Consider the following 15,288-nt stretch of genomic DNA (forward strand, 5'->3'; position numbering starts at 1 on the left):
CCACATCATTTCCCCATTTTGGTCTAACTAAAAAGGAAAGTTTTAACTTTAACATAGTAAAATTGTATACAATAAGAAGTTATTAAGAATTATTGTTACAATATCTACTCTACTTGTATTTGACAAAATCAGAGAAAACATTTAATTATCTAATGTGTCTTGGTGAGTCTAAAGTTTTATATCTAATTTACCCTTTTATCACAGCTAAGAATAATTATAACTATGACTATCTAGTCTTCAGCTCCATCAAAGACTTCAGAAGGATGAAATGCCATCTAATGACAGGGACATCAGACTCCTGGGCAGTCACCCAAAGTTTCTCTGCAACATTAGGACATCCATCTCTGGCCTAAAGGCCTAGAATGTGTGACAGACCTTTTTCACAAGAAGGAAATTTTGAAGGACTATCCTACCCTGTCTTGGCAAAGTTCAGCAGTTGCTTTTCTTTGTGTCCTGCTTGTCCAGATTGGACAGGGTATTTACTGTCAGGAGTCAAAGCAAGGGCAGTTTCTTTCCCAATAGGCCAGTTTTGGAAAAAAGAAAACAAACTTTATATGGAGTTTCTTCAATGCGCATCATCTTCTCTGAAGTAGATTGGTGCTGCCAGGAGCAGATATATAAATGTTTATTTAAAACATTTTAAATGCCATATCCTGTAGGTCTTTGAAGTGTTCGAAGATTACATATCTATCTGAAATATATCTCAGTATTACCTTGAAATCATAACTAACATGACTATTAATATGTGTTTCTTCATTATGCAGCTCATTTTAAAATGAAATATATAAACATTATATATTTCTACTCTAAACAATAGTAGAAATACACATGCAGCATAACAAAATTAACTTTAAAATTTGTATCAATAAACCAAAACCTATACCAATGTAAAATACTTAAGATTAATAATTTTTTTGGATTAAAGTAGATTGAATAATCTACCTTTTTATCCTATCATTTCTATACCCACACTTTTTCTTTTTAGAACCAGATACCTGAATCTATTCTCCTTTGTTTAGCTTGTTTCCTGACCATTATCCATAACAACTTTCAAACAACCTTCCTAAATGATGGCAAACATTCATAATTTATTTTTTTTATGTGTACGTAGTTCTCTAAACTATTTCCTGCTGATTGGGTGTGCTGATAATCTTTGAGGGAACCTGAGAAAATTCAAGATTATCTTTAAATCCTTACTGGAGTATTCTGTGAGGCTGGATCATGTCAGCCAGCAGCCTTGAAGCTATTCTAGATGCAGAAATCAGGAAATTGCAATAGAGACACTCTGAAACATTGAATAATCTGGTTAATCTCCCTTTGGAGATTTTTCAGAAAGTCTTCATCCATCAAACCTTATTTTTTTTTTTAACCCAGATTGAATCCACAGCCTCTCATTTCTTGTGGAAACAAAAGCATAACCTCTTCTCCAAAGTAACTGTTGCTCCTTCCTTAGCAGTCAAACAATTCAAAGACAACACAATAACATGCATTATCCAGATTCTCTGTATATTTTCCATGTTTGTGTGGCTTTTTCTTTTTACATTACTCCCATTTTACAAACTTTATTATTTTAAAACTATGTATTTCTTTATGACTGTTTATACCTTCTCTTTTCTCTCCCAAACCTATGTATATTTTAAACACACTGTGAACCATTAAGAGGTTTTTGTTGGTCTGAATCTGTCCTTATTCTGTATTTTTAACCATTTTTGTCTGCATGAGCAAAACCCCAAACTACCATGCAGCATGCTAATGGAACTTGTGTCTATAGCTTAGGCCTACATGCAGGGCTGGTCGTTCATATGTGGGTCAGTCCTGTTGTGTTTAGAAGGCTTTGTTTTCCTTGATGTCCTCCATCCTTACTAGCTCTTATAGTCTTTCTGACTCCTCTCAGGAAGACTTCCCTGAGCACTGAGGGCAGGGATTTGATGGAGATAACCATTTAGGACTGAGTGTCTAAGATCTTTCACTCCTACACATTGTTTAGTTGCTCTCATGTACTGCAGGAAGGAGCTTCTCTGATGAATGAGGAAGATCTTGACCTATGAGTATATAGCAGAATGATATTAGGAGTCATTTTATGCTAAGTTCCTTTAGCAGAGCAGCAGTATTTGATTTTTGTCAGAGGACTTGAATTTACAGGTTTTTCTAAGTTTGTATATGTATATAAATTATAAAATATTAAGAGTATATTCAAGTCTAGTACTTTTACTTGTGTGTTCATGTAACCATAACCAAGATCACATTATGGATCTGACTCTGAAGATTCTGGTTTTAAGGATTTTGTATCACCTAACCATTGAAAACATTTGGAAATGTAGAGTTCTTGCCTAGCATATATAAGACCCTGGTTTCAGTCTCTAGCACCACAATGGGGCGATGGGCATGGGGATGGACATAGTTACTTATATAGTATTAACATTATATTACATATTGTAAGTAATTAAGATTTGAGTTAAAATACATAGGGGAATGTATATATAGACTATATTGAAGTACTCTATCAGAGAAAGGACTTAACTACCTTTAAATACAAAAGCTCCCACTGATACTGATGAAGGACACTTAGGGGACCATTTTCATTGTGCTAGAAAAATTTCATTGTGACCTTTTGAGCTAATTGCAGTTTTGAAAATTTCAAGCTTAGCTGTATTTTTCAATTTTATATAAATGTATTTATGTTTTCTTGTGTATTTTTTGCCTACTCTTCTGTTCAGAAAGCCCCATTATGTGATTAGTAATTTGTTCTTTTAAATTGCTGTTTAGTGTTTGATGTCATGTATATACTTATATTTATTTTGTCTTTTCATTGTTTTCCAGTATGACTATTATCTATAAATATGTTAATATATTTGAATACATCTATCTTGTTTACTAATGTGCATTTCTTTCGAATATACACACATACATACAGAACTGGAATTAATAGTTCATAGGATGTATGTATAAATTTGGATTCACTAAATATTTTCCTTCAATGATTACATCAATTTATAGTCTCACCATTAATATAGAGTGATTTCATTTGTCACACATCCAATATTTTAGTTTTTATTGTTGTTTTTTGTTTGTTTGTTTTTTGTTTTTCGAGACAGGGTTTCTCTGTGTAGTTTTGGTGCCTGACCTGTATCTCACTCTGTAGACCAGGCTGGCCTGGAACTCAAAGCGATCCACCTGGCTCTGCCTACCAAGTGCTGGGATTAAAGGTGGTGTGCCACCACCACCCAGCTATTTTAGTATTTTAATCATTTCTAGTTCAACCTTTCTAGTGAGTATATAATACTTTGTGATTTTGTTTTTATTTGTATTTATTTGGTGATTTTTTTAAACACATTTCATGAGTTTTATATTTAAGTTGTCAGTTTTTTTTCTTGTTTTTCTAAAACATTTATTTTCATAAATAATTCAGCAGTGTTTCTGAAAAACTGCATACAGAAAAATGTAGAGTCTCTCATTGAATACAAAAAAAGCACAAAGCTGGACTTTTACTGCTAGTTATCAATTCTTATCATAAAACTCTAGAAACCAAAGCTCATTGGTGTTTGTACAATGACAGAACTGTGGGATAAAATAGAGTTTAGAGGGAGAGTCATCCCTGTATGGTCAGCTGATTTATGATTAAAAACAACATTTTGATTCAACAGAAGAAATAATAGTATTTTATATGCTTAGCAGTTCTTTTCCTGTGTTAAAGAATAAAAAAATATAAATTTCATAAAGTCTAATTTGTTATTTTCTTCCATAATTCTGTTTAATAAATTATTGTCCAATTTAAGATTACTATAGATTCTCCATTTGTTTACTGCTGTTACAGTTATAGGTACATCCATTTTTTCAGGACTTTCCACTACTCTCTATTGTATGGGTGTCAAGTGAGCTGTACACACTTGAGTGCATATTTTCTAAGAGCAAGGGTATTATATAGTGCTCAAAACCTGATACCATAATTCAATTAACAGGCTATACTCAAAATTTCCTAATTATTTTTATCTTTAATTTCCAGTTAGGGGCCAACCACATACTAAGCATTCTACCTGTTCTGTGCTTTCTTTCTTTTTCTCTGCAGCTTGTCCTAATTCAGCCTGTGTTGAATTGTTATCTTGGTATTTAAAAAAAAATAAAGGCAAGGACATTAGTTTGATTATTCTTTTTTGCCACCCCCTAACCTCCTCTGGCGTAAAAGAAAGAATTAAAATGAACTGTCCATTAGCAAGTTAATGGCTAAACTTTATGCAATGGAATGTAATAGCTATAAAGAAAAAACAACCAAGGTATTTTCTTGGTATTGCTGTAGATGGCTTATGAAATACATTAATAGTAAAAATGAAATGCTCCAGATGTCTACATAAATAACAAAATTAATAGACAGCATGTTCTCTGTAGACCAGGTTACGCTTGAACTCAGAGGTCCACTTGCCTCTGCCTCCTGAGTGCCTGGATTAAAGGTGTGCACCATCACTGTCTGGCTTGTTATTGCTTCTTAAGAATGGAAGTTGGCCGGTGGTGGTGGTGGTGGTGGTGGTGGTGGTGGTGGTGGTGGTGGTGGTGGTGGTGGTGGTGGAGCACGCCTTTAATCCCAGCACTCAGGAGGCAGAACCAGGTGGATCTCTGTGAGTTCGAGGCCAGCCTGGTCTACAGAGTGAGATCCATGACAGGCACCAAAACTACACAGAGAAACCCTGTCTCGAAAAACGAAAAAAAAAAAAAAAAAAAAAAAAAGGAAGTTGATGACTATGATAGTGCTCAGAGGACTCTATAAACTGTGCCGAGTTGACAGAGCTCACTCAATCATGTAGAGAACCCCACCACTACACACACACACACACACACACACACACACACACACACCCCGCTGTGCTGTGTAATGTTCCTACAGTGCCTATGTTTATATAGGCTAATACTGCAGCAGATGGCAATAGTATAATGTTTACAGAGGCCAGCTCCAGCATTATAAAGTAAGATAAATAAGGATAGATCTGGAGACAAGAGGCTTAAGATTGGTTGTTGGAATAGGGCTTTAATGAATTATTCAAAAAAGTATAATGATTGAAAAGATGCTTAACCAAGACTCTGGTTAAAACCAATTGACAATAAATATAGTATAGGAAGGGACAATATACCTGAGAGGAAAGGAAGAAATTATGTGACTTTTTAAAGAATTATGGGAAACTCTTTAGCTACCTAGCGAGTTTGAGGTTCGCCTGGGCTATATGAGATTGTGTCTTGGAAAAACAAAAGAGAAATAACTGGGAGTAGGAAGTAGTTGTGAAATAGATAATGTCTATTTCTTTTAATTTTGCATTTAGCAAAATTGATGCTGGTTAGTTTGATGAAGCAATTGGATAAAGTGAGAAATATATTTCTCTTATTACTCCTGACTTTAAGATACAGTGGTAGGTAGTATTAATGTTGAAAAACCCGGTAGGCTGGGGTGTATCTCAGTTGACGGAATGTCTGCCTAGCATGCACAAAGCCATGGGTTCTATCCCTGCACTGCATAAACAGCACAATGGTGCATGCCTGTAATACCAGCACTTGGGAGATAAAAGGAAGATCAGGAGTTTGGGTTGTTTTTTCAATGACATAGTGGGTTTGAGGTTAGGTTTGGCTATATGAGATTGTGTCTTATAAAAGCAAAGAAAAGAAATAACTGGGAGCAGGAGGTAGGTGAAATTTAGGCTACATCAGGGCAGAACTATTTTGATTTTACTGTATCCCTGGTGTCTTGAACAGCTCCAAGAATGCCCACTGAATATTTGTTGAAAAAACTAAGAATTTTTGAGTAATTCAGTAGAGAAAGAAATTGGAAATGCAGACTTCTCAGAAATGTTTTAGTAAACCAGGATTCTCAAGATGCAGGAGTATATATTGAAGATATAAAGATGGTGAAGTCAAGAGTAGATGTGGTTAAATAATTAAACATTGTTGCATAAAATACCTAATGAGATTTTAAACTTTATTTTCATATCTTTATAAACTTAAATTTTGATGTTTGTGCTGTAATTTTTTGATTACAAAAAAATTTTAAATGTTTTGTTTTTGTGTAAGGATTGATCTATGACCTATAGTATTTCAAACACCTTTGTTTATAAAAAACAGAAGTAAGTCTTCATTTAGTGTAATTTTCTTTATCTTTTAATTCAGTCTACAAATAAGAAACCTCGAAAATCTCCAGGAGAAAAGAGCAGAATTGAAGCTGGAGTTAGAGGGGCAGGTCGTGGAAGAGCTAACGGACACCCTCAACAGAATGGTGATGGAGATCCTGTCACATTATTTGAAGTGGTGAAACTGGGGAAAAGTGCAATGCAGGTAATTTTTAAATGTTTTTATTTCTTGTATAAAGTATGACAGTCAGTAATCTATGTAGAATCTGCTAATGTATACATTGACACTTCAGGCATATTATGTGTGTCAATGTCTGGTTTTGGTGATGGTTTTTGTACCCAGGGTCTTAAATATTCTGAGCATGTGCTCCACCACTTTGTTACTCCTCTGACATCTACATAATTGATATTTGTCTGCACCAAAAGGCCATTCTTTTTAGTTTTTTTTTTTTTTCAGGTTAGCTTACAGAGAACATTTTGTTTATTTTCAAGCTATTCTTTCAATTTTACCAAACAAAATGACTAGTAGGAGATGCCCAAGACTTTCTGTTGCCTTGCTATAGTTTTTTGAGCCTGATTTGATATGTGTAATACGGATTTCAGGGTATTTAAAGGAAGAGTGTATGTGAGGGGGTATGTGTGTGTGTGAGTGTGTGGGTGGTGGTAAGTGTGTCTCTTGTCTGTCTGTCTCGGAGCCTCAAGTCCTCATGCTCATACAAGAAGCACTTTATGTATTGAGTCATCTCCTTAGTCCAGAGTGATCTTTTAGTAATCTGTTTACTGTTTTTTCTATTTCATTTATTCAACAATCAATTGTTTGGTAATCTATGATTTTATTGATAACTTTATTAAAAAGATAAACCAGTTATTTTACCATTCCTTTAGCATGTTGTTATATTATTTTTTACTATTAAAGTATATTAATTATTCATATTTATCTCTGTACATTTGTCATTTGAAAATACCACGGGTGAAAGTTTTTGCTTAAGAAGCAAATGTTCATAAGAAGTATAAGAAGTAATAAAATGCACAAGAAACCTGAAAGTGTGTTCAGTTGAATATGCTGGGTTTGGAATAAAAATTTGAAATTCAGCATTCTGGTGGCCAGGCAGGAGGCTCACAATATTGAGGACCGCCTGTGCTACATAGTGCCATTCTGCCAGAAGAACATATAAATAACCAAGTAATAAAAAAGAAGTGTAGCCAGAAGGGGTGATGTACACCTTTAATCCCAGCACTCAGGAGGCAGAGAAGTGGTATCTCTGCTTTCAGAGCCAGCCTGGTGTACAGAGCTAGTTCCAGGGAAACCAAGGGTATCCAAAGAAATCCTGTCTTGAAAAAACAAACAAAACAAAATGTGTAAAACCATGCTCAGTTTCTTTGTTATGGTGTTCTATATTTAAAAATTATTTGATAATTTAAATCAGTATTATTTTAATTTGCATTTCCTTGATAACCAGTTTTTAACAATAAGCTAAATCTTCGTTTAATTTTTCATTTGCTAATTTTAAAATTGTGTTTTCAATTTAAATGTGAAAAACATTTAGATATTTTATGAAATAGAGTTATATTCAGGACCAACATAGTGTGTCATTACTTTACCTTTATTTTTTATTTGTATTTCATTTTGAGGCCCTTAGAGCAATTAACTTTATATTGTCTTTTTTTTTTGTATATTGATGTGTCATTGGTCTTTGAATTTGTGTGGGCAAGCAACAATACGGATTATACTGGTAAGATTCCTTATTGTACAACAAAGACTGAATTCTCAGTTATCCAAAGTAGTAGATGATTGTACATTATATTAATGTACTTTAAAAACCGAGTGCCTTTTAGCCATTAAATTTGACCGTGTATTCATCATACTTTCAGAGAGAAATATTAACATGCTACAGAAGTACTGATTTTTAAAATAAATTATTCTCCATTTGACTAGAAAGAATTGAAGTGAATTTCATATAAATTCAATAATTTCAGTATTTTGTATTTTTCATGTGAAACTTCATTTATATAAATACTTTAATACATATTTAATATATTAAATTTTAAAATTTAAATATTAAATATTTAATACTGAATGTTAAACTTAATATTGACAAAGCATTTATTATCAATATTACTTTTATTATCAAATTGGCTAGGTGTGGTAGTGTACACTTTCTTTAAGGTTTGTTTGTTTATTTTTAGTTTTTTGTGTATGTATGAGTGTTGGTGGTAGAGTGCACATGTGAGTACAGATATCTGAGAATCCAGAAGAAAGCATCAGCTCCCTTGGAGATGAGGTTGTAATCCACCTGAGATGGATGCTGGGAACCATGCACAACACTCTTTAATGCTGAGCCATCTCTCTAGCCCTCTTTTAATATAGGTTCTGCGGACTGAACCTTGATTCTTTCACATGTATAGCAGACAGTTTATCAAATGACATTTCTTCCCAGTCACAAAATAGTGCATAATCCTATCTATATTTTAAACAAAATATTGATGAGGGTAAGATTTTGCATATTATTCTTACACTTTTTCTGAATATGGATTGCTTTTCAGGATACCACATTTTTCAGAATTTGACTTTAATATAATATTTTAAGTATTTTATTGTTTTATTTTCAACTTTTATTCACTGTTTTTATAATTTCGTACTCATATTTTTCTTACTCGGTATGATAAAATTAATGTCATTAACTTTAGTCAATTTATTTTTCATATTGCAACCTATTGGTGGCATTTTTACTGTGGATTTTCCTTTTGATTTTTCAGATTTATTTGTCTTTCTCTCACAAAACCTGGCCATGATTTATTGAGCAAGCTTGATTTTATTTGTATATAATATTACGCTCCTAAAAGTGCTGCTTTTGATCATTTTTATTATACCTCTAAAATATAAATGCAGAATTGTTTCATCACAATTTTTTGTGTGTGGTTCCTGAGCCAAGGTCATGCATGTTTAAAATGATTGACAAAGACCTTCCTTTAACAGTGACATGGCAAGTTTGCTATTTGTTACCTACGTACTTCAAATGTAAAGTCGTGATAAACTGTCCTATAGAGAGTATAAAAAGCATGCATGGTTTGTATCCCTGTAATCAAAGACTAAGCTATACTCTATCTCAAACTAACATGTTGTGGGGAGAAAATAGATAATATCATTGAGTTTGGAAACAGACTGAATGTGTATTTATTTTCTGTAGAAGAATACTATGTATTTTGTATAGAAGAATACCACAAATGAATAAAATTTGGGTTATGATAGAGAAGCACTTAATGGTAGTCAGGAACTTTACATTTGTGGGTTAAAAAGAACTTAAATTACTTCCTAAAAATGAGAGTGTGCAGGTTTGTTTCAAAAGTAAGGTCCTTAGTATCCTTTCCGACAGTGGAAGCTCAAATGCTGCTAGACAAGGGTAGGCTTATAGTGACCTGAATGTAAACTGTCTTCAGAGTCTTGTGTTTCAGAGCTGCTTCTTTTAGCTCATGGTGATATTTTTGGAGGTTGTGCAACTTTTAGCATGTAAGGACTGGCTTTCCAAAGTTAGTACCTATTAGGTAGGACTTTAAAGTTTCCACATTCTGCTTCTAGTTTGTTCTGCTTTTTGATTGACCATCTTGTGAGCATGTCTCTGCTGCTGGCTTCTTCTGCCATGGACTTCACTATGTCTTCCTTAGCGTGTGATCCTCTGAAACTGAAAGATAAAATAAATCTTTTCTCTCTTATATTTCCTTCAGGATTTTGTCACCACAATGAGAAAAGTAATTCAGATATCATGTATCTCAAGCTGTCCTTTGGTTTGCCTATTAAATATAGTATTCCTGCAGTTGTAAGTTAAAAAATTAACTGAAATACTCAAAAGGGTCTTACTTTTTACAGGATAGTATATCTTAAAAATTACCTTTGTAGGAAATAAAAAAGATGAAGAAAGAATCAGGACAAGTATAGGCCATACGAACAGCACTTTAGATAAAATATGCTGTGTTAATGACGTCTGTGAAATTACTAAGTTTAAAGGAAGGTCTAAAGTTATAGTGTATGTTTTAAGATTTTTGAATATGAACCGAAGTAATCAGAAAAATATTAGCTAAAGATGGATGAATAATAAATTAGTAAATTTAAAAAGATAGATGAATAAAAGAAGATATTTATAAATTAAAATAGGGAATTAATCAAACAAGAATAGATTTTTAAAAAAGACAGTGTTAAAAGCTGAAAATAAGTTGTTGAAATGCATTATTCAGGAAATTAATTTTCCTATGGGAAATTTGGACACTATTAAAATATTTAATAATAGTCTCTCCTTAGACAGTCCCTTACAGTGTAGCCCAGAGAAGGCAAGAGGAAAGAGAATAATAGCAAGGAAATGCAAATTTATCTTGAGAATGCAAGGATGGTTTGATATTAGACAATCTTGTACTATAATGCACCAAATAATCACGTTACAGGAAAGATACATACTATCTATATTGGTATAGAGTGTTTATAAAATTTGTTTTATATTCATGTTAAAAACTTTATAAATGGGGGGCATAGGAAAACTTCTGTTCCCAGTAAATGTTACTTTCCTCAAAACCACAATTCTCAATGTGTCTTTTTCATAGTGAAATATAGTTGCATTCTCTGGACCCAGCATTGTCACTACTGTTTATTACTTACTCAACAGAACACATAACCAGTGTCTTGAACCAACAATAATGAAAACCCAAGCAAAACAGAAGAGCTGCAGTAGTTAAAAAGATGCAGATGTATCCATTCTTACAGAAAATACACAAACTTGTATTAAAATTTCAAAAGAAACTCTTCTGTGGTGTTGGAACTGAGTATCAGAGTTCCTGAATAGAAAATTAACATTAAAAAATTTAGGCCAGGGAGATGGCTCAACTTATACAGACTCCTAACTGGCAAGCCTATTGAACTGAAATCACCCTCCAAAATCCACTTGATGAAAGGACAAAATTAAATCCCGCAAGTTCTTTTCTGACTTCACATGAATAGTCCATGTTGTGTTGTCCAGCCCCCACAATTCCCCCACCACGCACAAAATTAAATAAGAAACCTGTAGTGTTCTATATAGCGACAGTGAACAGTTAGCACAAGTGTGCTTGATCATATTTACATTTTGGTCTGTTTCTTTCTGGGAGCAATTTAGATAATGGTTTGTGGATATATTGAGATTGAAATCAAACACCAATAACTATTTTTGATGAATCTCATGGGAAAGTAATGAACATCAGTTTTATGGATTTCCCTGTGCCCAATGGAAAGTCTAAAATAAGTACAATTAACTCTGAACAAATTTTTGTTGAATGGCTGGACTAAAAATCCATTGGTTGGTGTTTAGTGGTACAAAATGAAATACTAATGTATTTTAGAAAGCCATCGGTATTACAACAGTCAAAACATCCTATGGTCACAACCTAGTCTTTTGTAGCTACAAATTTTACTAGGGCATGTGAATAAGGAAAGAAAATATCACTGTTTTACAAAGTGAAAGCAATGAGATGACTTTGAAAGGTAAGAGTCTTGGTGATCCCTAGTTGTTTGACTTAGTTGTTCACTAAAAGAATTTTTTCTTAGTGTGGCTGTGGGAACATTTGTATGAGAGACTTTGATTTAGACATTTTGATTTTCTGATTATTTTTGAGATGGTGTCTCGATAGCCCTGGCTGTCCTGGAATTCGCAGTGTAGAGCAGCCTGGCCTCAGACTCAGAGATCTGCCTGCTTCTATCTCCCAATTGCTGGGATTAAAGGTGTGTGTGTCACCATACACGTAGGCAATTTGACTTTTAAAATCCACATCAGTAAACATTTGTGAAAATTTGTTAGCTATGAATTTAATTGATTTTTTTAAACTTTAGTTTTTATGAGTTACTAAGTACTTTAGATAATTTCCTGTAATCCATTAATATTTTTCATTTTGTATCCCCAGTTGTCAAGTTACACTTTTAATTTTAGTCATTTAACAAAATTTGCTTGAGAACTAATTTTCCTTTTTACACTATTAATCGCAAGGGACACAATATGAACTAAACTTGCCTGACTGTAATATTCATGGATTTCCCCATTTTAGAAGTTAGAAAAAAATTACTCATGCTGATATCCATGTGCTACTAAAACAAAATCCATACATCTTAAGATCAGTAGTTCATTGTATTGGACAATTTCTCATTTTATGTAACCATTTCATATGAGAGTTAGTGGTAGGTTTTGCATTTTTTTCTCCATCGCAAAATAATTCAGGTTTCCAAGTTTCTTCCAATTTCTAAACTTCCCAATTTTAGAGGCTTCATGTTGTTTGGGAGCAGTTAGTGAAAGAAAAAAACAGTTCCTTCTGTTTCCATTCCATTGGTTTTAAAGTGAACATAGAAATGTAGTCTCTGGCAATGTATTCACTTCCTTGTTCTCATGCATGCTATTAAAGGGAATATGCAAGCTGGGTGGTGGTGGCGCACACCTTTAATCTTAGTACTTGGGACGTAGAGCCAGGGGAATCTGTGAGTTCGAGGCCAGCCTGGTTCTACAGAGCAAGATCCAGGACAGCCACCAAAATTACACAGAGAAACCCTGTCTCAAAAAGCAAAAGAGACAGAGAGAGACAGAGAGAGAATATGCATTTGCCATACTATAGTCATTTTTAAAGTATTCAGAGTAGGTATGCTGTAATATTTTTGTTTCTGTTTAACTTCTTTAAAACAGTAAATTATAAAAGCTGCTTATTAGTTGTAGGTTAAAAGTGTTCACTATATTTAAGTTGCATAGACCTAGAATCATGGTTAGGACCTCAAATTAGCAATTTTCTGAGAACTTGGTGGTAGAAAACTTAGCACGTGCAATACCCTTTCTTTGATTGATAAAATAAGTAAATAGTATCTTTTCTCACCCCTTTGTTCAATTACATCAAAAAGTTACCTACTATTTTTTCTGATTTCAACTTTTACTGAACACTTTGCTGCTGTTATATTTTGTGTCCTTGCCAATTTCAAGTCTTAAAATAACGTGTGAGTTTGACAATATTCTCCCATTATTTTCTCTAAAGTCGTTTTGTATCACATTGTATGCTGATATTCTTTGGTAGAACAAGTAAACAAAGAAGTAATTGTTATTGTTTGTAACTAGTAACCATACGTATATGTTTATGTGGTTATGAATGATTGTTTATATACATACTACTTTTTATACCACTGAGTATTTTTAGGAAAAATTAACCTTTTATTTATTTATTTATTTACTTACTTACTTACTTAACTTATTTATTTATTTTGGTTTTTCGAGACAGGGTTTCTGTGTGTAGCTTTGGAACCTGTCCTGGAACTCACTCTGTAGACCAGGCTGGCCTGGAACTCAAAGAGATTCCCCTGGCTCTGCCTCCTGAGTGCTGGAATTAAAGGTGTACACCACCACTGCCTTTACTATATACTTGTAAACATTCATATTATTTGTAGATGTTTAAAGGTAGAAATGTTGTGTTCTAGTTTCATTTTAAAGGAAGAACTTGAGTGTTTTTTGCTTCTGTCTAAAGTAATCTTTTATATATTATCAGGAAGAATTGCAGTAGAAAATACTATACTAAATGAAGTGTAATAGCACATGCTTTTAGTCCCAGCAGCAGAAAAATTGTATAGGCATGAGAATTTTGCATTCAAGGAAAGACTCGGCTACAGAAATCATGAGTGAGATTCTGCCTGAAAAATCAAAATAAATACATGAACAAATAAAACATGACACACAAATTCATATCCATGCATAAATGAGGTTTCTTTATTAAAAATTATTTAACTTAGAGTGAACATGCTCAGGATATGTTCTTCATACCTTAGCTTTAATCATAATAAAGCAAAACTTTTATGTAAAAAGTTTATTTCTAAGCTACTAAAACAAACTGAATATATGTTGAAATGATTTCTTACTGTCTCTAGACTTTATCCCTAATCTTTGGTCGAGGGCTACAAAGAGACTTGTTTCCTGGTAGTGAAAATCTTTGAACTTAGTACATGGTTACTTAACCTGAAGTCAATATTAAAATCTTGAGAACATGAACATAGAAATAGTATAAACAATTGGAAATTGATTTTAAGGAAAGAAATAGAGAGGGAAGTTGACCTTTGGATATTTAAAAGACTTGTTAGTATAACTTAAGATTTAATTTGTAGCCTTATGAATTAATAGAAGTACCTAATTTTTCTCCTGCAGTTCTACAACATAGACTTAGGAAATTACAAATTAACTATCCAACGCGAAGAAAACAATAGTCCATTGTGATTGACTTCAAGAACTCCTTTGAATAGTTGTACATCTTAAGAGTGTCTTGGTTTACTTGAGACATGGCAAAACGTAGTCTTATCTGGTATGCAGTAATGTTAGAAAATATTTATAGATGATACATGTTTTAGCATTTTTGAACTAGAATACGAACGTAGTTTAATGAGTAGCAGAAAGGTCCATTTATTACCTGACCTCTGCAAGCCTCTAATTGGATAACACAGGCAATAAGAATCCCCAAAGACAGTGTCTGTTACTACAGGAAAGTGTAGATAATTTTTTTTAACAACATATAACACCCCTAATGGATGTAACACTTTAGAGGAAGATAAACGGCATAAGCTTTAAGTAGTTTAGAGGAAGTCTTTCTTCAAGGGATTTGTTCCTCTTTTCATTCAAAGTTGTATTTGTAAATTTGCCTGGATCTAAAAACTGTGAGAAAGTATAGCTCTTCACTCTGTCTTCTTAAATGAAGTTTCTAACAATCATGCTAGAGTTTTAGCTGTTGAATAAATCAAACAGTACATTAGTAGATTGGCCATATATTTTGTTCTGAGTGATACTTGTTATTACCTGCTGCTGAGGTTCTCTGCAGGTTAAGGTGCTCCACTTATCTCAAAGTCCAAGCTGCAATTCACATGTAATGTGTCCACTTTGTCTTTGAGGTTGGAGTGTTGCTGTTTGTTCTGTGTTACCTTGAGATGCCATTATCTACATTGAAAACTGGAAACTGTTCTTAATGACCACATCTTTTATACATATGCTTGGCTTACAAAGAAGAATAGCCACTTAATTTTATAAAGATGTAGATGTCTACTCACTCTACTAGTATATTTTCCAAGGCTTCTAGGCCTTCTTTTGGAGCATACCAGAGTAGTTGTAGTGTAGGTATGCATTTCTCAAATGACATACCAAATAAAAAAATCTTTACTCAA

At 33.3% G+C, this 15,288-nt stretch overlaps 1 protein-coding gene across 2 annotated transcripts in view; it reads left to right on the forward strand.

Moving 5' to 3' along the window:
* Stag1 (stromal antigen 1) overlaps positions 1-15,288 on the forward strand; it is a 333,420-nt gene that overhangs the window by 112,549 nt on the left and 205,583 nt on the right. For both annotated transcript variants that reach the window (XM_028869949.2, XM_028869951.2), the window contains exon 4: positions 6,145-6,309. In XM_028869949.2, the coding sequence (XP_028725782.1) occupies positions 6,145-6,309 (165 nt within the window). The remainder of the gene's footprint in view (positions 1-6,144; positions 6,310-15,288) is intronic.

The sequence above is a fragment of the Peromyscus leucopus genome, chromosome 7 (assembly GCF_004664715.2).
Source record: "Peromyscus leucopus breed LL Stock chromosome 7, UCI_PerLeu_2.1, whole genome shotgun sequence".
Taxonomy (NCBI): Eukaryota; Metazoa; Chordata; class Mammalia; order Rodentia; family Cricetidae; genus Peromyscus; species Peromyscus leucopus.